Source organism: Loxodonta africana, chromosome 2 (assembly GCF_030014295.1).
Source record: "Loxodonta africana isolate mLoxAfr1 chromosome 2, mLoxAfr1.hap2, whole genome shotgun sequence".
Taxonomy (NCBI): Eukaryota; Metazoa; Chordata; class Mammalia; order Proboscidea; family Elephantidae; genus Loxodonta; species Loxodonta africana.
In genome coordinates this window covers 187,942,715-187,965,686 of record NC_087343.1, presented here as the reverse complement: position 1 = coordinate 187,965,686, position 22,972 = coordinate 187,942,715, and the positions used below count along the sequence as shown (strand labels likewise).

General features: G+C 45.9%; 1 protein-coding gene across 3 annotated transcripts in view; it reads right to left on the bottom strand.

The window, feature by feature from the left end:
* The window catches only part of DOCK2 (dedicator of cytokinesis 2), a 558,619-nt gene that overhangs the window by 32,893 nt on the left and 502,754 nt on the right, over positions 1-22,972 (bottom strand). For all 3 annotated transcript variants that reach the window (XM_010592406.3, XM_064279098.1, XM_023551366.2), the window contains 8 exons: positions 19,916-20,006; positions 18,989-19,108; positions 13,548-13,637; positions 11,818-11,922; positions 9,965-10,106; positions 2,574-2,655; positions 1,426-1,510; positions 165-251 (listed from right to left, as the gene is read on the bottom strand). In XM_010592406.3, the coding sequence (XP_010590708.1) occupies positions 165-251; positions 1,426-1,510; positions 2,574-2,655; positions 9,965-10,106; positions 11,818-11,922; positions 13,548-13,637; positions 18,989-19,108; positions 19,916-20,006 (802 nt within the window). The remainder of the gene's footprint in view (positions 1-164; positions 252-1,425; positions 1,511-2,573; positions 2,656-9,964; positions 10,107-11,817; positions 11,923-13,547; positions 13,638-18,988; positions 19,109-19,915; positions 20,007-22,972) is intronic.

Below are 22,972 nucleotides of genomic sequence, written 5' to 3'. Positions count from 1 at the left end.
CCTCAGGCCCCTTGCTGTACTGCAATTCTGGGACTCCCACAGTGGCTTTGAACCAAAAGGCTGCCCGCTTTTCAAAGCCAAAAGAGCCTCCAGAGGTTGGCAGGGCCCTCCCCCTCCCGGAGAAGAGGGTCTGACAAGGGACGTGCCCACACCCACACACACACCTGGGACATGTGGACCACCTCGAACCAGCGCAGGATCCCTGGCAGCTTGTACGCAGTCACGAAGGAGGTCCTCTCGATCCACATCGACTGTCCAGCGGAGAAGGGATAAAAAGGACAGGAAAGCAACACACTCATGAAACATGGGTATCAGGGAATCTTGGTGGAAACATAGTCAGCCTCCAGACCTCCCAAAATCAGAATAAATATTTCAAGACCCAGAAATGTACCTCCACATTACCCTTAAACATTCTTTCCCAACCTGAAGTTTAAGCTTTTCCAGAACTCAGGCCAAGTAGGATTTGACCTGCATCTACAAGCAGTCTGAATTTTTAGGCAATATTGAATGTTTCCATCTGCATTTCTTGGAGGGGGGTAGTTCCACAGCGTTCATTAGACCCTTAAGAATCACAGCATCAGACAAAGATCTGAAAGAGACTTGGAGCCACCACCTCATTCCAGGCTTGGTCCTTGGGAATAGAAGACAGATTCCCACAGGGAAACACACACATATAAAGCCAAACCCACTGCTGAAGAGTTGCTTCTGACTCTTTGCAATCCCACGTGTTACAAAGTAGAACTGCTCCAAAGGGTTTTTTTTTGTAAAATCTTTACGGAAGCAGATTGCCAGGCCTTTTATCCGTGGTGCCACTGGGTGGGTTCAAACCACCAACATTTAAGTTAGCAGTCAGAACAAACCACTTGTGTCACCTGGAGACCTGGGAAACACACACACACACACATACTTAAAAATACTCAAGGGACAGTGAGGAGTGAAATCGCTATGGCTTCTTATCGGTCCTTCCTGGAAGGTTTGACTTCATCACAAACCTTCTCAGCCTGAGGGTTTCTATCTCCTGAAAGTGTCTGAACGTTCTGTAGTCAACAAGGTGCATTTCTTGCTGTTGATATTAGGTGTCATGATTCAATTTTGACATAGAGTGACCCCGTGTGGTGGTATAACTGCCCCATTGGGTTTTCTAGGCTGTAATCTTTATGGGAGCAGATTGCCAGGTCTTTCTCCTGCAGAGCCACTGGGTGGGTTTGAATTGCTGACCTTTTGGCTAGGAGCCAAGCAGTTAACCAATGGGCTCCTTACATCTCTCATACATCTGGTTTACATCTTGAAAGGGGGAAGGCTCAGAATGGCATAGAAAGGAGAAAATAAACCCATTGGATAAGACTGGGGAATGAGTGTCATCATATTGATAGCTGTTAGTTTCACTTCCTTTGGCTTTGGATCAAGGGTGGGGGAGATACTCACGGCAAACTCATTCTCAGGGTCCACGGTTCCCTTGCGCACCGGCCGGGAGTAGTGGAACTTTTGCACATAGTTAGATTTGTAAAAGCTGAAAGACAGGAAGAGGAGGAGGCTCCTGGTAGCTATGCTGGCTGCTGACACTGAGCCTGACCCGACCCTGCACTGTTCGGGGAGGCCGTTCTCCATGCGCAGCAGTAAACATTGGTCCTTGTTGTAGCATCTAACATCAGCTTCTGTGTTGTGAGCTCCATAAAAGTGACCCTTGCGTAGGCTTTCCTTGCAAAGTGATTTAGAAGGTCAACCTGTCTTATGCCATCACAAGAACACAGTACCCCTTTGGGTTCCCAAGCAATTGGAATTCTGGCGTTGATGTACTTAGCGCTGCCTGGGGCACCATTCCTGTGACATCAGTGCAGGCACTAGATAGACCTAAGGTCTGCCCCTCTGGAGGAAAGGGTCTCTCTTCTCACAAATGAGCACTAGTTTCTCACTGGTCTACCCCGTGGCCTTTTTCTAAGACACTCAAGGTGGCAGCTGGGAGGAGTGCTGCCTGGTGCTGAAGAGAGCCCCAGTCTCATGGCCTCATCCTCAACATTGCAATGTGGTATTGAATAGACTGACACCTGCCTGCACGCTGCTCCCTCTAGTGTCTCTGGATCGGAGTCAGAACACATCCATTGTCAGTATAGAACCTTGACAAAGGCTGACAAGGTGTCCCTTTGGGAGAATGTGCCCAGCGTGAGCCATGCCCCCTGTCCCCTACTCCCCTTCCCTGCCACCTGTCACCTGCCCTATCCCCACTCCATGCTGCAGATTTCTGGGATCCACTCTGGAATCAAACTGTGCAATAGACTTCTCACATCCGATGCAGTAAACCTAATTGTGCTTCCTGAGGATTGATCCCTGTGTAGCAAAGCAGGCCATTGCTCTGTCCACCCATCTACCCTGGGCTTCAGCCCTTGAGGAGCAGAGTTAAAGACCAGATAGCTAAATGGGGGTGATTCCCCTCCCTAGAGAAAAAGGTGAAAGAGAGTAGCTAAGATAGAGAAGGAACTAGCAGGGCTCTGGGGCCTGTCCTGCCACCAACTCAGCTGGGCGACCCCGTGGGATTTTCCTCCCCATCCCTCTACCTGGCGAGCTGTAGGCCTTACTTTATAATCTGGTCAGGCACCGGCTTGTTCTTGAACCTGGGATGCTCATCCAAGACAGGCTGGGCGGTGAAACACTGGATATCTGGAATCCCTGCAGTTAAGGGCTCACAGCATGTCATCAGCTACAGGGAGAGTCCTAAACTTCACAGGTACCCAGCTGAGGCCTTCCAGGCCAGTCCTCCTTGGGCCAGGTTTTCACTGAATGACCAGCCTCAGGTTGCTGGCTGCCAGCTAGGTCTGAATGACTAGTTACCATTGTTCTCAATAGAGCTGCCTGCCACTTGCAAACTTATCCCAGAGCTCCGCCCTTGCTAACACTTGGTTAGTTACACTTAGTCATTACTATCATCACTATATTATCATTGTCAATAATGTCAATAATGCCATCTAATGGATTTATAGCACTCCATCAATTACAGGACATCTCTATCCATGCTCTCATTTCATCTCTCCAATTCTGCTTAGTAAACTGTCCCTGCTTCATAAATCAGGACACTGATCCAAGAAGCCAGGCAACTTGTTCAAGGTCACACAGCTTGTTAGAACAGGATATTATATTTAGGTCTTTTGACTGTAAGCCCAGGGTTCTTTACTCACTACTCAAAGTGTGGTCCTCTGCGAAGGCAAGGTTATGGAAACTCCATAGACAAATCCAAACTCCCTAAAGGGCCAAATTACTGGGCTAAGCGCTGGCGACCACGGTCTTGAGGAACATCTAGCTCAACTGGCATAACACAGTTTACAAAGAAAATATTCTATAGCCTACTTTGGTGAGTAGCATCTTGGGTCTTAAAAGCTTGTGAGCAGCCATCAAAGATATTCCACTGCTCCCACCTTATCTGGAGCAAGGGAGAATGAAGAAAACCAAAGACACAAGGGAAAGATTAGTCTAAAGGACTAATGGACCACAAGTACCAGAGCCTCCCCCAGACTGAGGCCAGGACAACTAGATGGTGCCCAGTTACCACCACTGACTGCTCTGAGAGGGATCACAATGAGGGTCTCAGACAGAGCTGTAGAAATGCATAGAACAAAACTCACAAAAAAACGACCAGACTTACTGGTCTGACAGAGACTGGAGAAACTTCGAGAGTATGGTCCCCGGACACCCTTTTAACTCAGTAATGAGGTTACTCCTGAGGTTCACCTTTCAGCCAAAGATTAGACAGGCCCATAAAACAAAATGAGACTAAATGGGCACATCAGCTCAGGGGCAAGGATGAGAAGGCAGGAGGGGACAGGAAAGCTGGTAACGGGGAAGCTAAGATCGAGAAGGGAAGAGTGTCGACGTGTCACAGGGTTGGTGACCAATGTCACAAAACAATATGTACATTGACTGTTTAATGAGAAACTAATTTGCTTTGTAAACCTTCGTCTAAAGTACAGTAAAAGAAAAAGGAAGGAAGGGAGAGAGGGAGGGAGCGAGGAGGGAGGGAAGAAGGAAGAGAAAAAGAAAGAGAATGAGAGAAAGAGAATGAAAGGAAAGAAAGAAGAAAGAAGGAAGTGTGGTCCTCTGGCCAACAGTATCAGCATCACCTAAGAGCTTGTTAGAAATGCGGGGTCTCAAGTCCCACCCAAGACCTACTGAATCAGAATTTGTATTTCTACAAGATCTTCTGGTGAGCCATATGCATGTTAATGTTTGAGAAACAACTCTGGAAGCTTAAAAACAACTGCCTGCAGTACAGTTGTAAGGTCGTATCCAGGCTCACTGGAAAAGAGTTGCATAATAGTGATGCCTGCCATGGGCACAGAATAGTGGAGAGGCACTACGTAGGCCAGATCTTTGCCATCCATCTTCTAGATCATAGCCACCTTATTCATCTTAAGCCAATAATATGGCAAACCAAATGGGCAAAGTTGGTTGTCACTGGTTTCAGCTCTGGCTTCTACTTCCCTTTACCTACCTTCCATGCCTTCTTCACCCATCTCTCCTTTTTAACTACACAGGTTCTCTCATCTCTCCTTTCTACCTGATGACCACAACTCCAAAAATTCTTCTCCTGGGCCTAATATTTTCTGCCAAGTAAGGGGTCACAAACTCCTCTTGTTGGCTTTCAGAGCTATCCCATTTTTTCAACCATTATCTCTGATTATCCAACAGATCCTACTATTCGCTCAGCTTGGAATATGTTCCCTCATCACTACATCCTCCTTGTGAACCCTTTAGGCAGATGTCAAATACCACCACCTCCACGAAGACTAGGCTCACCCTGATCAAGTGATGTTTTCCTTCTTTTGATTTTCCACAGCGTTTTGTCCATACCTCTCTTAGGACTCCTATCTCTTCTGCTACCTGTCTCCTCCCTCTCTGACCCCTGCCCCCACCACATTGTGAGCTTCTGATGGCAGAGGCTATGATTCATACACAAGAAATGGACCAACCATAAAATTCCAAATGAAATTCCATTCCCCCATTCTGATATACTTACTCCATACTACTATGTGGGGGATTGAATTGTTTCCACTCTGAAGAATAGGTTAAATGAGGGTCCCTCAGAGAGAGGGCAATGCTTAACATAAATGAAAACTCTTAATAGAAGGATTTCTGTAATCTTCAGGAAAACCATTTTTTTGAGGTGTAGGATGTCTTTCCAAAGCCATAAGGCCAACAGCTTGCTCTTGAAGTGTAATCACCCATGGAAAGGAATTAAGTGTAGGGCTAGGGTAGGTGAACTATGGTCTGTAGGTCAAATCCAGCTCACCACTTGTTTTTGTATGACCCATTTTTTAATTTTTTTTTTTAAAGGACTATCTCGTGACATGTGAAGATGATATGACATTCCAATTTCAATTTTCACGAGTAAAGTTTTTTGGAACACACTCACGCCCATTTACTTCTGTTTTATGTATTTGACTGTTTGTGTGCTACAACAGCAGAGCTGTAGTTGCGATAGAGACTGTATGGCTCATAAAGCTTGAAAAAGTTTGTCAACCCTGGTTTAGAGAAGGTTCTAGGTCATGGATACTGATCTTAGCAAATGGTCTTCGTCCAAGTCTGTCCTGGAGAAGCTGTGATACAAGAACCCTGGAGGAGTGTCCAGGAGGATGAGTGGCCAGACTCACATGCTGATCCTATGCATGGAACTGTTGAGGGTGGGAGACATTGGACTCCCAACAAAGAGATCTTCCCCCACTTGGAGCCCTAAGTGAGAAGACATGAGATCCATTAGCTTCCCCAAATCCTTGTCAGCATTTCAATAAGGGAAGGCAAGAGAACAGAGGAGCTAATAACTCAGATTTTCATAAAAACTAGATCTGAGTTCAAATCCTAGTTCTACCACATCTTAGCTGTGACCTCGAGGAAGTTGCTTAAATTCTCTGAGCCTCAGTTTTCTTCTTTGCAAAATGGAGATAGTAATCATACCCAACTCCTAGGGTCATTATGATGATAAAAAGAAACAGTGCATGGTAAACACTTGATAAAGAATAGTCTTTCATTCATTAATCTTACAAAAATGATGGCACAATAGAAAGAATACAGGCTTTGAGACGGATCTTGAGATTAAATCTGAACTCCATCACTACACAGCTTTGTGACCTCAGGTAAGCTGCGTTTCCTCTCGCCCCACATATCCCTTCGCTATGAGATAAAGAACATTAATACTCACCTTGTGGGGTTTGATGGGGATTAAAGAAACAGTGACTATAAAGCACTGAGTCCCATGCATGAGATGATGAGGACATTTAGCAAAAGCCAGTCCTTCCTCTTTCCTTTTCCCCTTTCACTAGGTTCCCAGCACTGACTCAGGCCTGTTGTTGCTTGCCATTGAGTTGATTCTGACTCATGGGGTCCCCATATGACAGAGTAGAACTGCTCTATAGGGTTTCCTTGGCTATAATCTTTACAGAAGCATATTGCCAGGCCTAATCTTCTGTGGTACCACTAGGTGGGTTGAAACCATCAATCTTGAGGTTGGCAGTTGCCATGCAATGGATCACTTTTGTGCGGCCTTTCTTGCCATGGTCTTGAAAGGTCCACTCAGGTAATTGGGTGGGACTGTGCAAATAAGGTAAGCATGGCCCACCAAGAGGACTGGTCATGTCATGGATTGAACTGTGTCCCCCAAAAATATCTGTCAACTTGGCAAGGCTATGATTCCCAGTATTGTGTGATTGTCCACCATTTTGTCATCTGATGTGATTTTCCTATGTGTCATAAATCCTGTCTCTATGGTATTAACAAGCAGCAGTCATTTTAATGGGGCAGGACTCAATCTAAAAGATTAGGTTGCGTCACTAGCCAATCTCTTTTGAGATATAAAAGAGAGAAGCGAGCAGAGAGATAGGGAGAACTCATACCACCAAGAAAGCAGCGCGGGGAGAGGAACGTGTGTAGAAGCTCCTAGACCAGGCGAAGATTTATGACAAGGACGTTCCTCCAGAGCCAACAGAGACAGAAGGCCTTCCCATGGAGCTGGCACCCTGAATTTGGGCTTCTAACCTCCTAGACTGTGAGAGAATAAGTTTCTCTTTGGTAAAGCCATCCATTTGTAGTATTTCTGTTATAGCAGCGATAGATAACCAAGACAGGCCAGTTTTGCCATCCCATTAGGCTTAAAAGAGAGCAAATTCCAGAGGAGAAGGAGGATCTCACCACCACCAAGGAAGAAGAGCCAAGAGCAGGGCACGTCCTTTGGGTCTGGAATCCCTGCACTAAGAAGCTCCTGGAACCAGAAGACTAAGAAGGAGAGAGAGTTCTGTAACCCTGAAGACAGCGTGAAGCAGTAGCAGAGAAACTGCAGCAGGAGACGGCTCAGTGGGCTTTCCAGCCCACGGAGCAAGAAAGCTGAGTGCCTTTGGGCAAGAGGCTTGCTGGAGGAGCAGGGTGCCTCCGGCACTTAGCGGAGTCAGGTTTGCCGACCCATGGAGCTAGAGCTTTGTGCCTTTCAGTGGAGGCTTACTGGTGGAGTGGGGTGCCTTGGGGTGCTTATCAGCAGAGCTAAAAGACCTTCATAACACTTGCCTGAGTAGGGCAGAGGCCAAGGAGCCAGAGAGAAGCGTGTCTGCAGGCACAGCTAAGAAGAGGCTGTCCTGATGGAAGAACTGTATCCTGAGCATTCCTGACCCTGGCCTGTAAACTGTTACTTCCCTAATAAACCCCATAATCATGAGTATTATCTGTAAGTTCCGTGTGGCCATTGGAATGAATTATCGAACCCAGCAGAGAAGTAAAGAGTGCCAAGGGAGGGACAATTGGTATCAGAATTGGTAAACACGGCAGAGAGGAGGCATGTCTGACAGCCAGCTACCTCATAGAAATCAGCCTTGGGCTGTTGATCTTGATTCTCCTTCCGCCTTGTGAAGTTAAAGGACTTAAGACGCCTCTGCCAGGCTATTTTACAGCAGTCAAGCACAAGCTGTTTGCACCTCCCGGGGACCTGAATCAGGCCTAAAACCCATTGCCATTGAGTTGATTCCAACTGTAGTGACCCTATAGGACAAAACAGAACTTCCCCATAGGGTTTTCAAGGCTGTAAATCTTTACAGAAGCAGACTACCACATTTTTCTCCCTCAAAGCAGCTGTTCGGCTCAAACCACCAACCTTTTGTTTAGTGTCTGAGTGCTTTACCCGCTGTGTCACCAGAGCTCCTTGAATCAGGTCTAGGAGCTATAAATATGATACTACTCTGGCCCAGAATCAGGAACCATGATGCCCACCCCCCATACAAAGTGAAAAGGCCCCAGAGCTGTTCAACACCACGATCTCCACATGGAAGAGCCTTAGTACTAATCCTGTGTCTCGCCTATAGTCAAACTTGCATTTGTAACCACCAGCCCCACCACCAGCTGCATTTCCTCCTGCAAATAACCATGGTAGAGCATGCAAGAAGGGCAGGCAGGCATAATGAGAAGGTTACAGATGAATATGTATCACCCGAGGGAAAAATATTTGGATTAAGGCTTGGCAGATTTAGCAGACCAGCCATGCAACCTGTCAACCCAATTTTAAAGGCTGTAACTTAATTCGTGCTAAAGGGTACAATGTACAGAGCCAGGCTGGGTTTATGCATCCCCTGGCTCACCTGTCTGCCTTGTCCTTGGGTTTATATCCTTCCCGTCACCACGTGTCCTGCCTCCTGCCCAGTGTGAGCCCCTGGCCCTATGAAGACCGTGCTTTGGTGCATGACAACCTGGCTACACCACCCCTTATACAATAGCAGTAGCACCATCTCAGGTCAACTCTGGCTTACTCTGTACTCCAAGAGAGAGTGCTCCCTCCTTCCTTCCTTCCTTTCTCCATTTCTTCGTTTTTTTTTCTCATTTTCTTTTCTTTTTCTTCCTGTTAATAAATATTTACTGAGAGTTTGCTTTCCGCCAGGCACTGTGAGTAAGAGGGGAATTATTGCAGTGAACAAGGCAGAGCAAGTCTCTTCCCTTAAGGAGCTTGCGTTTTAGCATACATTCACATACCTTTAAAAAAGCACTGATGATAGGGACAGATTGTGATAAATTCTCTAAAGGAAACAAACGGAGTTTTGAGATACCAGGGTCATACAATGTTCAGCAAAGGCCACTTTAGATAAGGTGACCAGGGGATGCCTCTTCCTGGAGGTGATACCCTAGTTAGGGTCTGACAGGTAAGAGACAGGCATGTAAGGTGCTGGAGGGAGAGCATTCCAAGCACAGGGAACAGAAAAGGCAACGGCCCAAAGGTGGGCGCAAGCTGGGTGTGTTTAAGGAACAGAAACAAGGCCAGTGTGGCCAGAGGGAGAAGAGCCAGAGAAGGACAAGTGGGAGGCAATGACGTTGGAAGGTAGGCAGGGGTTGAATCATGGACAGTTTCTCAAGCAGACCTTACTTGAGAGGTTTGATTTTATCATAAAAGCAATGTGAAGCCATTTCAGTTCTTGGAACCTGCTATACTCCTTCTGACTCAAGACCTTTGCATGTGTTGGCTCGTCCCTCCAACTGGTACACTCTCCCCACCTCCTGCTAACCTTTGGTTGGTTACTCACTTCAAACATTACCTTCCTCAAGGAAGCCTTCTCTGCTGTTCCAGCCACAATACCCTGGCTTCTTCATGACATTTATCACATTTTTATAAATAAATATTGAAAGATGTGATTAGTTGCTTAACAGCTTTTTTGCTTGCTAGACTATAAGCTCCATGAAGGCAGGATCACTTGGTCAATGTAATCTCCAGTGCCTTCCACTATGCTTGACACACTAGGGCTCCAGAGTATTCACTGCAAGCATGAATGAATGAGCAAATGAATTAATCAATGAATGTCACATTTAGAATTTAGGGCGATGGGTTTTTTGGATACCACAACGGACATCTAAAATTGGCACTATTGCAATGCTTCTTGGAGGCATCTCTAAGCTTTAAGATGGGGCTTTGTGGGCTAAATCCCACCCAGGGCTGCCCATGCCTGGACAAGGATACACTGGCCTGGAGCATTCTTCACATCATCCCCAGGGGCAGAGGTTGTGTTCATCTTCTCTGCGTTGGGGAACTGGCTCATCAGCGTCATCTGGAAATCTTCTCTTCGCTCATACTCCTTCCCCCGGTAGATGAACACTTTGTTCTGCAGAGAAATGACATCCATCAGAGATCCCAGGCTGGAAGAATGTGGCCCAAGCAAAGCTGGGAGGTGCGTGGAATAAGCACAGGGCTGCAGTGGCCTCCAGCAGATCCCTCTCCACTCAGTTTCCCCACCAGTGAAAGCTGGAGCTCAACTCACTGACCTTCTTGCTGGGGCATACCACATCTTTCAAGAGCCTAGTTCTAAAGGCAGGGAGATTGTGCATACTGAGAACATTCTTCTCCAAACTACGCTATGTACACCTTTCAGAATAAATTCTTCACGCAAGCTTCACTGGGTGATGCCCACCTCCCTATTTACCATACATACCTACAAAGGTTCCCTGCTGCCTTTAATGGACTGTGTTGAGGTCCCTCCAGCCTGAAAGCCCACGAGCTGAAAGGGACCAGCCTTCAGGCCTGTCATTACCTCCTCCGAGCCCAAGCTCCAGGCAAACACACTCTACCCTTCCTCAATAACATTAGCCTCTTCTAGACCAGAGTTCTCAACTAGGGGTGACTTTGCCTCCCAGGGACATTTGGTAATGTTTAGAGACATTTCTGCTGGCGTTTAGTGAGCAGAAACTAGAGATGCTACTCAACATTCTACAATGCACAGGACAGCCCCATAAACAAGGCATTATCTAGCATAATACTTCAATAGTGCTGAAGTTGAAAACCCTGTTCCAGACCCCATTAGCCTACTTTGGTTTCCTTGGTGACTGGTCACGAAGTGATTTATCTCCTTGACTAGATTATAAATCATGTGACATCCAAGATCAGATTTACTATTTCCATTGTATCTCCCTGCCTCCAGAACTGAACCACTGATTCACAGATGGGAAGGAAGCCTACAGCCGATCTAATCCGACTTTCTATATGAGGGAAGAATAATCCACTACAGTAGTGATTCAGAAAGTATGATTCAGGGACCCCTGAAGGTTTCCAAGAGCCTTTCAGGGACCCACAAGGTCAAAATTCTTTCTGAAATAATATAAAGCAGCTATTTGCTTTTTTATACTCATGTCTTTCAAGTGTACAGTGGAGTTTTCCAGAGGCTGCGTGATATTGCATAATGTGTGATATGGCAAAAGACCGAATGCAAAAGCAGATATAAGAATCCAGCTGTCTCCTATTAAGCCAGGCATTAAAATGATTTGCAGAAATGTAAAACAATGTCATCCTTTTCACTAAATTGCTAATTGGAAAAATATAGCTATTTTTCATAAAAATATAATTTGTTTCAACAAGTAATATGTTTATTATTGTGAGTTTAAAAAAATTGATAAATATTTAAAATTTTTCTCTGTTATAATTTTTAAAACAGCAACCATCAATAGGTGTAGTTTATAAATACAAAAATTCTTTGGAGTCCTTGGTAATTCTTGAGAGAATGAAGGGGACCTGAGACCAAAAAGTTTGAGAGCTATTGCTCTACAGTATCTTCTGCATAGCAGAGGTCATCCAGTCTCTCAGAACACATAATTGCAGTGACAGGGAGCTCACTACCTCAAATGGCAGCTCTAGTCCTTGTGGCCTTAGAGACACACAGGACGGTGATTAGAATGGAGACTGGGGAATGTGCTGGGGACAGGGACAGGTCAGACAGGGGAGTGGGGCAGATCCTTGAACCACAGAGGGACAGCTGAGATGTCAAGACCCTGGGACCCTTGCCTGATTCCCTTTGCGAGTGACTGCGTCACCCACAAACTCACCCGCAGAAAGGAGGGAAATCCCTGGCCATAGTACCCAACAGCAAAGTAGTCTGGTTTGGGCCTGAGGATTTTCATGATGTTCTCGTAGAACTTTGCCTGCTGGATCTGAAAGAAGAAAACTCAGTTTGTAATAACACAGACGTGTATCAAAGGTACGTTCTTCTCAAATGGGCCACAGTTAAGAGATCATCACAGGAGGTCACCAAAGCCAATACTTAAGTGCACGTATTTGCATACCTGTGGATGTGTCTCTAATCAAAACAGTAATAGCTATATTTTCAATTCAACCAGGTATTGTGCTAACTACTCTATCCACATTAGCTTGTTTACCAGGTCATCTACACAACAACCTCATAAGCATCTCTGCTTTGGAGATGATGAAGTGGTATCTCTTAATGCGGCCAGTGAATAGTGGAACTGACCCAAGGCAGGCTTCATCCAGAGTCCTCATCATTGCCACCCTGTCCCCACCTCCAAACGTGTTTTTGTGAGGACATATGATCGGTCAAGCGTCTCCCAATACAGGAGCCTTCCTGCGTATGCACACCTTATGCACTTCATCGATTCTAAGAGGTACATGCTTTTCGTATTTTAACATCTCTGAAAAGAGTTTGCATCTTACTTTACACCTGATGGCATCTTCCCGTTGCTACTGGTCAGACAGGAATCATGACGTGCCACATCAGAAAGAGTAGTGCATCTCACATTCGATGGCATCTTAAATGTGATACGATATGGAAGATCTACATGTATGAGTCTGCACATGTGTATATGTGTATGCAGGGTTTGTGCACAGATGTGCATGTATGTCAGTGTGGGCATAAATAGGTACTGCGGTGCGCGCGCGTGTGTGTGTGTGCCCATGAATGCACACGTTTAGAAGGGCACGTGTGTCTCCATGTCTGCAAACACCTCTGTGGATGTGCACGTGTGGCAGATGTAATCGTCTGTTGATGCAAATATGTGTATCTGTGTGTGTTTGTATCATATCTTCTATACAGTCCAAATAGCTCGCTTGCTGTTAACAAGAACACCGTACCCTGCCTGCTCCCTGCCCCCCAAAAGCTATCTCTCCTCTCCCAGCATTCTGACTCTCATTTAATAGTTCCCTGGAAACAGCTGGACTGTTTGGGCTCAGATGGGGCCCTGAGGTCTGGCTCTCAGGCAGCCAGTGTGCGTGGGCGTGGGCGTGGGCGTGTGTGTGTGAGATAAGCAGCCAAAAACTTCTGCATTTTCCCTGCAGAGGCCAACTCCCCGCCAAGTCCTGGCCTCTGCAGCATTAAGCAGGAGAGGCTGGCTTCTCCCCATTTTCTACTCCCCTCCCAAATCGTGAGCAGCAAGGAGCTAATGGGGAATGGCCAGATGGGGAGCATTTTAATGTGATTTATCTGTTAATCAGAAACACAAATTTGCGTTTTTATTTAATTGGTTTAGTGATTTGTGGAGATTTTACTGCAAATGTAGCAGAGTGTTTACTGGGTAGCAGCAGCAGCTCCCATGCCACACAGGTACTTAACGCTCCATCAGAGGAACTGGTGCCAATAAGTTTTCCCTGCAAACCTCCCTTTGGAAATATTCCCTGTTGGCAGGGAGATGCTCAGCACAGCCTCGCTCAGAGCCCGACTCTCATTCTTTTCCTGCCCCACCCCTTTCCGCAGCCTCCCCAGTGAGCTGAAGCTCTGAGCACACAGTCCCCAGGGCAGTCCATCTCCCCAGTAGTGACGCCTTACCAGGTTCTGGCTGAGCAGCTCATAGTCAAAGATCTCCATCTCATACTGCTCCGCCAGCTCCTTGCACAGACTGATGGCCTCTTCCCACATCTACAACAAGGGCACAGAGACGGAGGTTAGGGGTGCCTCCAGGTGTGCAGAGTCCTGGTTGAGGTAGGAAAGCCAGGATTGAGCCGCAAGCCTCCTTCTGACCCAGACCTGTCCCCAACACAGGGAGAGCCGGGGGCTTGCCTGGGAAGACAACCCCTTCTCTGGTCTCTCACTCTAGCTTCTTGATAAATAATGGGACAACCAATAAAGCAAAAAAAAAAAACGATTGCTGTGGAGTTGACTCTGACTCACGGTGACCCTACGGGTTTCAGAGTGGAACTGTGCTCCATAGGGCTTTCTATGGCTATTTTTCAGACGTAGATTGCCAGACTGTAAATCTTTATGAAAGCAGACTGCCACATCTTTCTTCTGTGAGTGGCTGCTGGGTTCAAATTAATGATCTTTCGGTTAGCACCCAAGCACTTAACCACTGTGACACCAGGGCTCCTTGAAACAGCCATAGACTGGGCTAAACACTTTACATGCTCTCTGGATCTTCACAACCACCCTCAAACCAAACCAAACCTGTTGCTGTCAAGTCGGTCCTGACTCATAGCGACTCTATAGGACAGAGTAGAACTGCCTACATACGGTTTCCAAGGAATGCCTGGTGGATTCGAACTGCCAACCTTTCTATTAGCAGTTGTAGCTCTTAACCACTACACCACTAGGGTTTCCACGGCACCCTGAGAGGAAACTATTAGCACCTTCATTTCCCAGGTGAGAAACAGAGGCTCAGAGAGGCAAGGCAATCTGTCTCAGGTCAACACAAGGCCAGGATGCAAACCAGCATGTGATTCTACAGCCTTGTTGTTAATTCCTGCCCACCCTGCCTTATAGGTGTTTAATGTATTAAACCTTTGGCTTCCTGGGCTTCCCCAGTGTGGCAGGTTGAGGTGTTGGTCCCATCTTCCGAATCAAAATGGTGTAGAGTTGTGAACGAGTTCACCTCATGTCAGAGTTTTCTGGGAGCTCGCTTGGGGCCAGATCCCAGTTCTCCTAATGTTCAGCCCTGGGACCTCTCCACTTTGCCAACCCTGTGGCTTCTTAATGGGGTTATTCGGTGCGTGTGAGTGGGAGGGGGCAGCACAGAGTAGAGGTGGGTGGTACTTATTGTTGTTGGGTGTAATCGAGTCAATTCTGACTCATAGTAACCCCACGTGACAGAGAAGAACTGCCCCATAGGGTTTTCTAGGCTGTAATCTTTAAGGGTGCAGATATCCAGGTCTTTCTCTTGTGGAGCCGCTGGGTGGGTTCAAACCACCAACCTTTCAGTTAGCAGTTGAGCACTTAACTGTTACACCACCAGGTCTCCTGGGGTGGTACTAAGCAAAAAAAAGAAACCCGTTGCTGTCAAGTCGATTTCAGTGCTATTAGAGGGTTAAACAAAAAGTGACTAAAACATTAAGTTGGTCTTCCCCATGTTTAAAAAAAAAAAATCCTGAAAAATCAAATTCAGGAAAAGGAGATACTTTTTCTCTGCTCTTAGGCCAGAAGCCAAACAGATCATCCTGCCATCTTGATGAAATGGGGTCAGGAACCTCTGCAGGGAGGCAGAGGGGATGGGGACCGAGTGGAGACATGGCAATCTCTAGAGACACTCATTCCATTTCACATTCGGTTTAAAGTGGGAAAGGTACCTAAATGGAGATGCTCAAGGAAGAGGGGGAGGAAAGGAGAAGGCTGCCAACATGTAGCAAAAGTGCTCTCTCTGCATCCAAGCATAAAAATAAATAAAATCCAGTGCTGAGTGGAGGAGCTGTGGCTGTAAACCCATGGACAGCTTAGTGAGCAGCATAAAAATGCTTTATGTGCCAGGAGGAACCAAGTCAGCAGGCCAGGCTGGGCTGGGTGTTCTCTGGAGCCAGAATAAAAAGGCGATGGTAATGCCTGGGGGCTGGGCCAGGGGACGGTTCTACTCAAGCGGAGGTCTTTGCTAACTCCCACCATGATATGTATGGGGAGAAGAAATACTCTCCCCCTGTTTTAGGAGACTGCTAAGAGAGCAGGGAGGGGGCAGCACAGGGGGCAGGCATTGGGACCCCTGGCAGTCACTTATCACTGGATCTTATATATTTATTACTGAGCACCTGGTGGCTTCTAGGTATGTTGTGCAGTGATGGAGCAGATACAAAGATGGGTAAGACACGAACTCTGCTGTCATGGAAAATAAGTGAGCAAATCAGACACATAAATAGATGTAATAGTTGGGTTTTGAAGGATGAAGAGGTGTCCACCAGGTGATGACAAGATAGATTTATGGAGGAGAAAGTCATTAAGTGTACCTGGAACAACGAGGCTCCAAGAGGAGAGCTGTGGGGGAAGGAAGCTGGATGAGTTTGGGCTGAATTCTATAGCCTGTCACAGCGGTGGCTTTCCAGGTGAGCTGCTCTCTCCTCTCTGCTCCCAAAGTACTTTAGCAATACCCTACCCCCTCACAATCTCCCCTACTACTGCACAACACCAAAAGGTAATGTACAAAAAGAGAGAATCCTTTGCATGTCTGTTTTTGCCAATTATACGGTAGGCTCCTTCAGGTGTGGGATCATGCCTTTTTTATCCTTGCTCAGCAAAGATAGTTTAACTGAATAACTTCCTGAGGACAAGGCTCAGTGCTCTTTTAGGGCTTCTACACTCTTACCAACTTGATCAACTGACAGACATACAGTAAGCTCTGACTTGATGCCTATGGGGCAGGAGGTTTAAGGGATGGCAGAGTCTCTGCCCTCAAGAGGCTTATAATTATAAATTATAAAAGCAGTGTTCTCCAACTGCTCAACTCTTGGGAATTTATAAGCCTTCCCTCAGACATTACCTCATTTTGTCTTTCCAGGGAAGGTGGGGAGATCAGACTAAGATAGATGCAATGAACTGAGGTGACAAGACAGACTATGATTAAGTGCTAAATTATACAATGATTGACTGTAAGTGGCCTTGTAATTCAGAGGAGAGGCAGGGCTGTGAGTGAGCCTGAGGACTCAAGAAAGACTTGAGAGGAAGTGGCCAGTGGCCAGTGAACTAGGGCCTTCAAGGCAGAGTGGGAAAACGATAATGACAATAATTAAAATATGACAAGGTATTACTATGTAGCAGGTGCTACACGAGGTGCTTTATATGCATATTATCACTCGATTTTCACACTGAAAATAGTAAGTAGATACTACTAGAATCTCACTGCTGTTGATGGGGAAGGGGAGTCTCTGAGAGGCCAAGAGACCTGCAGGTGGTAGAGGCGCAAGGCTGTTACCGGTCTGTCAGTTTGTTGAACTGTGGTGGCTTGCGTGCTGCTATGATGCTGGGAGCTATGCCGCTGGTATTTCAAATACCAGCAGGGTCACCTATGGTGGACAGGTCCCAGTGGTGCTTTAAAACTCAGACAGACTAGGGAGAAAGGCCTTGTGATCTACCTCCAAAAATAAGCCAAACAAAACTCTATGGATGACAAAAGAATATTGTCCAAGATGGTTTGGGACTGGGCAACATTTCTTTCTGTTGTACATGGAGTCGCCATGAGACAGAGCTGAACAGACAGCAACTAATAACAACAACAAGAGAAGGAAGGGTTGAAACTCAGGCTGTCTGCTCCAAAGCCTGAGCACATAACTGTCTATAGGATAGGAAGGTAGGATATGGGTTCATGTTTCTTGAAGGTCCATTGGAGATTGGAGGACAGGCAATAGCTGATCCGGCCCAATCTCGAGACCAAACCCAGCCCAGCGTCCTTGCTGTTTGGAGATCAGCAAGGGCACCACAACATCATTAATATCACCAATTCATTCACTTATCCAGCATTTATTTCCTGAGCCCTTCATGTCATGCTGTGTTCTAGGCACTGGGCATTCAGCAGTGGACAAGACAAAGTCTCTGCTCTCATGGAGCTGACATTCTAAAGTGGGGAGTCAGATCACAGCAAGTGAAAACAGAATGAATAAGATGGTGTCTGACGGTGACAAGTGCTTTGGTGAAGCAATAGGGAGACTCAGGGCAGGAGCGGTGTTGTTCATACGGGTGAATGGGGAAAGCCTCCTTGAGGATGGACATTTGAGCAAAGCCCTGAGCAATGAGAAGCAGCCAGGCCTGGAAAGCTGAGGAGGAGGAATGTTCCAAATTGGGAAAAGTAAGTGCAAAGGACTTGTTGCAGAAAAGAGCTTGGCATGAAGCATGTGAGTGAGAGGGAAGTTGGTAGGGATGAAGAGAGAGAGGCAGTCGGGTCAGCTCCTGCAGAACCTGCTGGGTCATGGGAAGGATCATGTAATTTATTCTAAGTGGAAAGGGGGAGCAGTTGAGATGACTGTAAGCAAGGAAACTGCATGATCCAATATGTATCTTAAGATCACCCTACTTTTTAGGTAGAGGATACTCTGTTCAGAGTAACCAAGGAAGCAGAGCGATGCTTATAGTCTCTTGTAGTCTCCGGGTGAATGATGCTGGTGCCTTGGACAGAGGTGGAAGGAATGGAGACGGACAGAAGTGGTCAGATTTATCTCAGGGAACATCTAGCTCAATTGGCATAACATCGTTTATAAAGAAAATGTTCTATACTCTACTTTGGTGAGTAGCACCTGGGTTCTTAAATGCTTATGTGTGGCCATCTAAGACATTCCTCTGGTCTCACCCTGTCTGGAGCAAGCGAGAATGAAGAAAACCAAAGACACAAGGGAAAGATTAGTCCAAAGGACTAATGGACCACAACTACCACAGCCTCCACCAGACTGAGTCCAGCACAACTAGATGGTGACTGGCCACCACTACCAATTGCTCTGACAGGGATCATAATACAGGGTCCCAGACAGAGCTGGAGAAAAATGTAGAGCAAAATTCTAACTCACACACACACGAAAAAAAAGACCAGGCTTACTGGTCTGACAGGGACTGGAGAAACCCCAAAAGTATGGTCCCAAACACCCTTTTAGCTCTGTAATAAAGTCACTCCTGAGGTTCACCCTTCAGCCAAAGATTAGACAGGCTCATAAAACAAAATGAGACTAAAGGGGCACACCAGCCCAGGGGCAGGGATGAAAAGGCAGGAGGGGACAGGAAAACTGGTAATGGGGAACCCAAGGTCGAGAAAGGGAGAGTGTTGACATGTTGTGGCGTTGGCATCCAATGTCACAAAACAATATGTATATTAATTGTTTAGTGAGAAACTAGTTTACTCTGTAAACCTTCATCTAAAGTGTAATAAAGAAAAAATTCTGGAGGGAAAGAAAAGAAGTGGTCAGATTTAGAATGTATTTTTGGAGAGAGCATTAACCAGACCTGCTGATGGGCTGGGTATAGTGTGTGGAAGGGGACTATCCTTCCCAGTGGCTAGGGTCCCCAGAGAGAGAGGTGCAGCAGGGACAATTTACCTTTCCTTTGTCGAAGTAGCCTATGATGGTCTCATAGAGGGTCTCCTTCAGTTGCCGGTGGGTCTGGGGATACTGCTGACCTGTCTGCATGACCTGTGAGGTACACTGCTCATCTGACCACTGAGGAGAGGGACATGAGAGTTACACTGGGCTAAGAAGCTGCTACAGACAGGTGTCTTCCCCAGGATTAAAGGCAGAAACCACTCTTCCCAGCCTCTGCCCCTCCCTTGTCTCCTCCTCCCCCAAACTCAGTTCATTTCTGGAAACTCAGGATACCATTGGGGAGGTGAATACCCAGGTTGTACTGGCCAGGCAGCAGCAACAACCCAGAAAAGACAACAAGCGAATGTGATATGTGAGAAGTGCCTTGATGAGGAGCAAGGTAAAGTCGACAAGACACTCCCTGCTTCACAGCCACCCTGTGCGGCAGCAGTCAACCAGAGAGATGCTCTCTGCAGTTTCCATTTGGGAAGTGCCTCCTTGTTTTAGCTGAGACGTGCTTGTTGGAATATTGGCTCACTGCGTGTGGTTTGTAGGGATTTTCTCCAACCCCCTAGGAGTCATAGTCTCAGCTCTTCAAAAGCCAGAGGAAATAATTTTGACTTTGTACAGCTACAAAAAAGTTGTCAGGAGAAGGAAAACAGCCCAGTGGGTATGCTAATGATTTAGAGTTGGTAACAGTTTGCATGTTATATAAAACTACAAAACATATCTCAGGGGGTTATTACTGCTGTTCAACGTAAAGGTCACTCTAAACCTTATGTGGCCAGTGCAGCAAAGTGATCTGTCAGGCCAAGAATTTGGAGGCACATAAAAAAACAAAATCTCCTTGACTGATTTTCTTTTTTGTCTTTTTAACTCTTCAACTTGTTGCAAGGGCACTGTGGGGGTCCCAGCACGAATCTCCTTCACCCGAAGGGACAGCACCTTGAGAAGCGAGGTGTGGAGAAGAAGTGTGTAGGCAGCCTCTGTGTAATTGTCACAGTCCAGGTGCAGGTCACGGAGTTTGTACAGGTATCTGTTTGGGGGGAAATACGCTAAGTTATCAGGTGCAGTGGGTAAGGCGGCAGCTCACAGGGACAGTCAAGAGCAAAGCAGAACAACTGGACATTTCTCAGGTCATGAGGGAACCCTCCGCCGTGGTTAGCCAGCAGCTCGCGTTTGCTGAGCACTTGCTGTGTGCCAGGTACTAAGTACCTTAAATGCTTTAGATCCTTTAATCCTCATGACAACCCTGTGAGATAGGTCCATTTGGAATTCTGATTTTCAGATGAGAAAACTATGGTTGGAGAAGTTAGGTACCATCCCACCCGGCATTTGACTTTATACTGAAGGATCTGGCCAATGCAATATGACAAGTAAAAGAAATACAGGAAGGAAAATTAAATAACTTGTTGGAAGTCTGTGCTAATAACTAGAAGGGCTGGGATAGGATCTCAGGCTAACTGCATTCAGGGTCCATTCTCTCAATCATTATGTGATTCCAGGAGCAGGAACAAGCACGAGACTGTAAAGGGTAGCCCCTGCCCTCTCTTCAATGTTTTCTGGGTGCAGAGGAAGTACATTTTCCTGTAAGAAAAGGGAGTGGACCAGGGACTAGGGGAAAAAAAAAAACCAAGTTGCTGTTAAGTTGACTCCGACTCAAACAACCTCTTGTGTGTCAGGGTGGAACTGTACTCCACAGGGATTTCAGTGGCTGAGCTTTTGAAAGTGGGTTGGTAGGTCTTTCTTCAGAGTTGCTTCTGGGTAGACTTGAACCGCCAACCTTTTGGTTAGCAGCAGAGAGCCTAGCCTTTTGCACCACCCAGGGGCTAGAAAATGGAGCCTAGAGCTGTCTACAGGAAGACTCCATTATTCCACCACAATCACACTTCCACCTCCTGCTGCTTTGCAAAATGATGTCCCAGTTCTGAACCCTGGGATGAAAATACAGCTGGGGGGTGTTGTGGGCAAGCCAGGAATAGGAAAAAAGGAAGAGAGGTTTGGTGAATTCTTGGATAATTGATCCATGATCGGTATTAAGGGGCAGTGAATTTACTTCTCTGTGCCTTAGTTCCCTCACTAGTAAAGTGGCAACACTCATAGAACATACCTATAGGGTTGCCAAGCAGCCCATGTGTTACATTTAAAAGGCTCGGTAAGTGACAGCTAGCATTACTGCTAATACATGCAAGTCTGCACTGAAAGCAATTAGCTGTACCCAGCACTGAGCAATGGCAGCTACTATCACTGGGAACTAGATTCTTCTAGAAAACATCCCTTCCTGCCACTGTCAGAAACAGACCTAGAGCCACAAGAGCCACTGCTTTGGTGGCTTGCATCATTAGATGCACTTGTTTAAGCCCAGCTTTTAGTAATTAGGGTGATGGGAAGATGCTGTGATGTGATGACTTTGAACCTTCCTCTGGGAGGAGAAGCTGGGTCCCAACAGCGCCAAGGTTCCCCTGATCACCTGCCTCACTCTGGGCATCAGCGGACCTGTCAGACATCTGCAGCCAATGCAGGTCTCAGTGCCCAGGCTTAGGTTCCTGTTAGAAGAAAGGCTTTGTGCAGAGAAGGTCAGCAAAGGAGGAGCTAGTGTTTAGTGTTCCTGGCCATATAAATAATGGGCTCAGCCAAGGATTACATACTTAGATAACTGCAGATGCCAGATGGGCAGCTCAAGTGGGTGGACGGTAAAGGTGTTGTGACCTGAGCACTCCAGGCCTGTCTAACGGGGCTGTCACCAACACCTCCAGGCAATGGTTGTCGGGACAGGATGAGGACCCACTGTTGCCACATCAGAGTTTTTTTAAGAGGAGATGGAAATTTCGATGTGTATGTAAGATCTCCCAATTTTTAAATTTTGGCAACCAATTTAAAAAATGTTATAAAGTACTACCTCTGCCAAACAGAACAGGTTTCCAGACTATATTTGCAACTTCTGTTTTAGGCAAATGTGTCTTTCCTAGATTACTATCAAACTCAAATCTCCAAAGCTTGTGGAAGGCTGGGATTTGCCATCTGTGTTTCTAAAATGAGAAGGCAAGAAGGGAGGCTGGAGGGAGGCGACTATGAATCAGGTACTTTATCTATATTATCTCATTTAATCCTCAAAACCATTGAGAAGAGTAGGTAGATTAGGAATGTTTTAAGAAGGGGAAAAAGGCCCAGAGAGACTGAGTGATTTATCCAGAGTCAGAGAGAAAAGAAGGTGAAGACCCCAGGTCCTTTGAACCCAGAGCTTTGCACTATGACATTAAGTCATGTCCAAGGATGTCATAAATACTATCTGAAGCTCATGACAACCCATGGAATTATTTGTTTTCTTCCCAAATGATAGTTCCTTCTTCTGGAATAATGCTAAACTAAGTACCTAAAAATATCTGAGGTAATAGCAGAGTGGGTTTCGATTTGGAGTTGCCGCCCTTTGACAGATCGTGTCAAAAGCCTTATAAGCCTGCTTGCTCCTTAACCTTCTGGTCAATTCCAATTCTGGTGCTCTAGCCCTGTAAGAATGTGTGCAAAGATGTATGCCCAAGAATTCTGTTGTTGTGCTATTTATGACAGAAAAAAAAAATTGGAAACAACGTAAATGTTCATAATAGAGGACTGGCTATATAAATTTTAGTATATTTTGGAAAGAGAATCTTATGGTTGCATTAAAAAATGACGTTGAAATGCATCTGTGGAATTCTTGACATGGAATTCTTGTCAACTGAAAAAAAAGCGAAGAATAAATTATGGACAAACTATGCCCAAATCACATTATGGGCAATGTGATCTCGTTATTGCAAAAAAAAAAAAAAAAATGCATCCATAGAGTTTGATGAATATATAAGTATAAAAGGGTCTGGAAATATGTATGGATTGAGAGTTTGCTTCATTTTATTCTTCTTGCTTGTCTGTATTTTATGAGTGCTTTGTTTTGGTAATAAGTTTGTATTATTTTTGTAATGAGTAAAAATAACAGTAATAAAAAAAGTTTAGAGAAAAAATATGAGA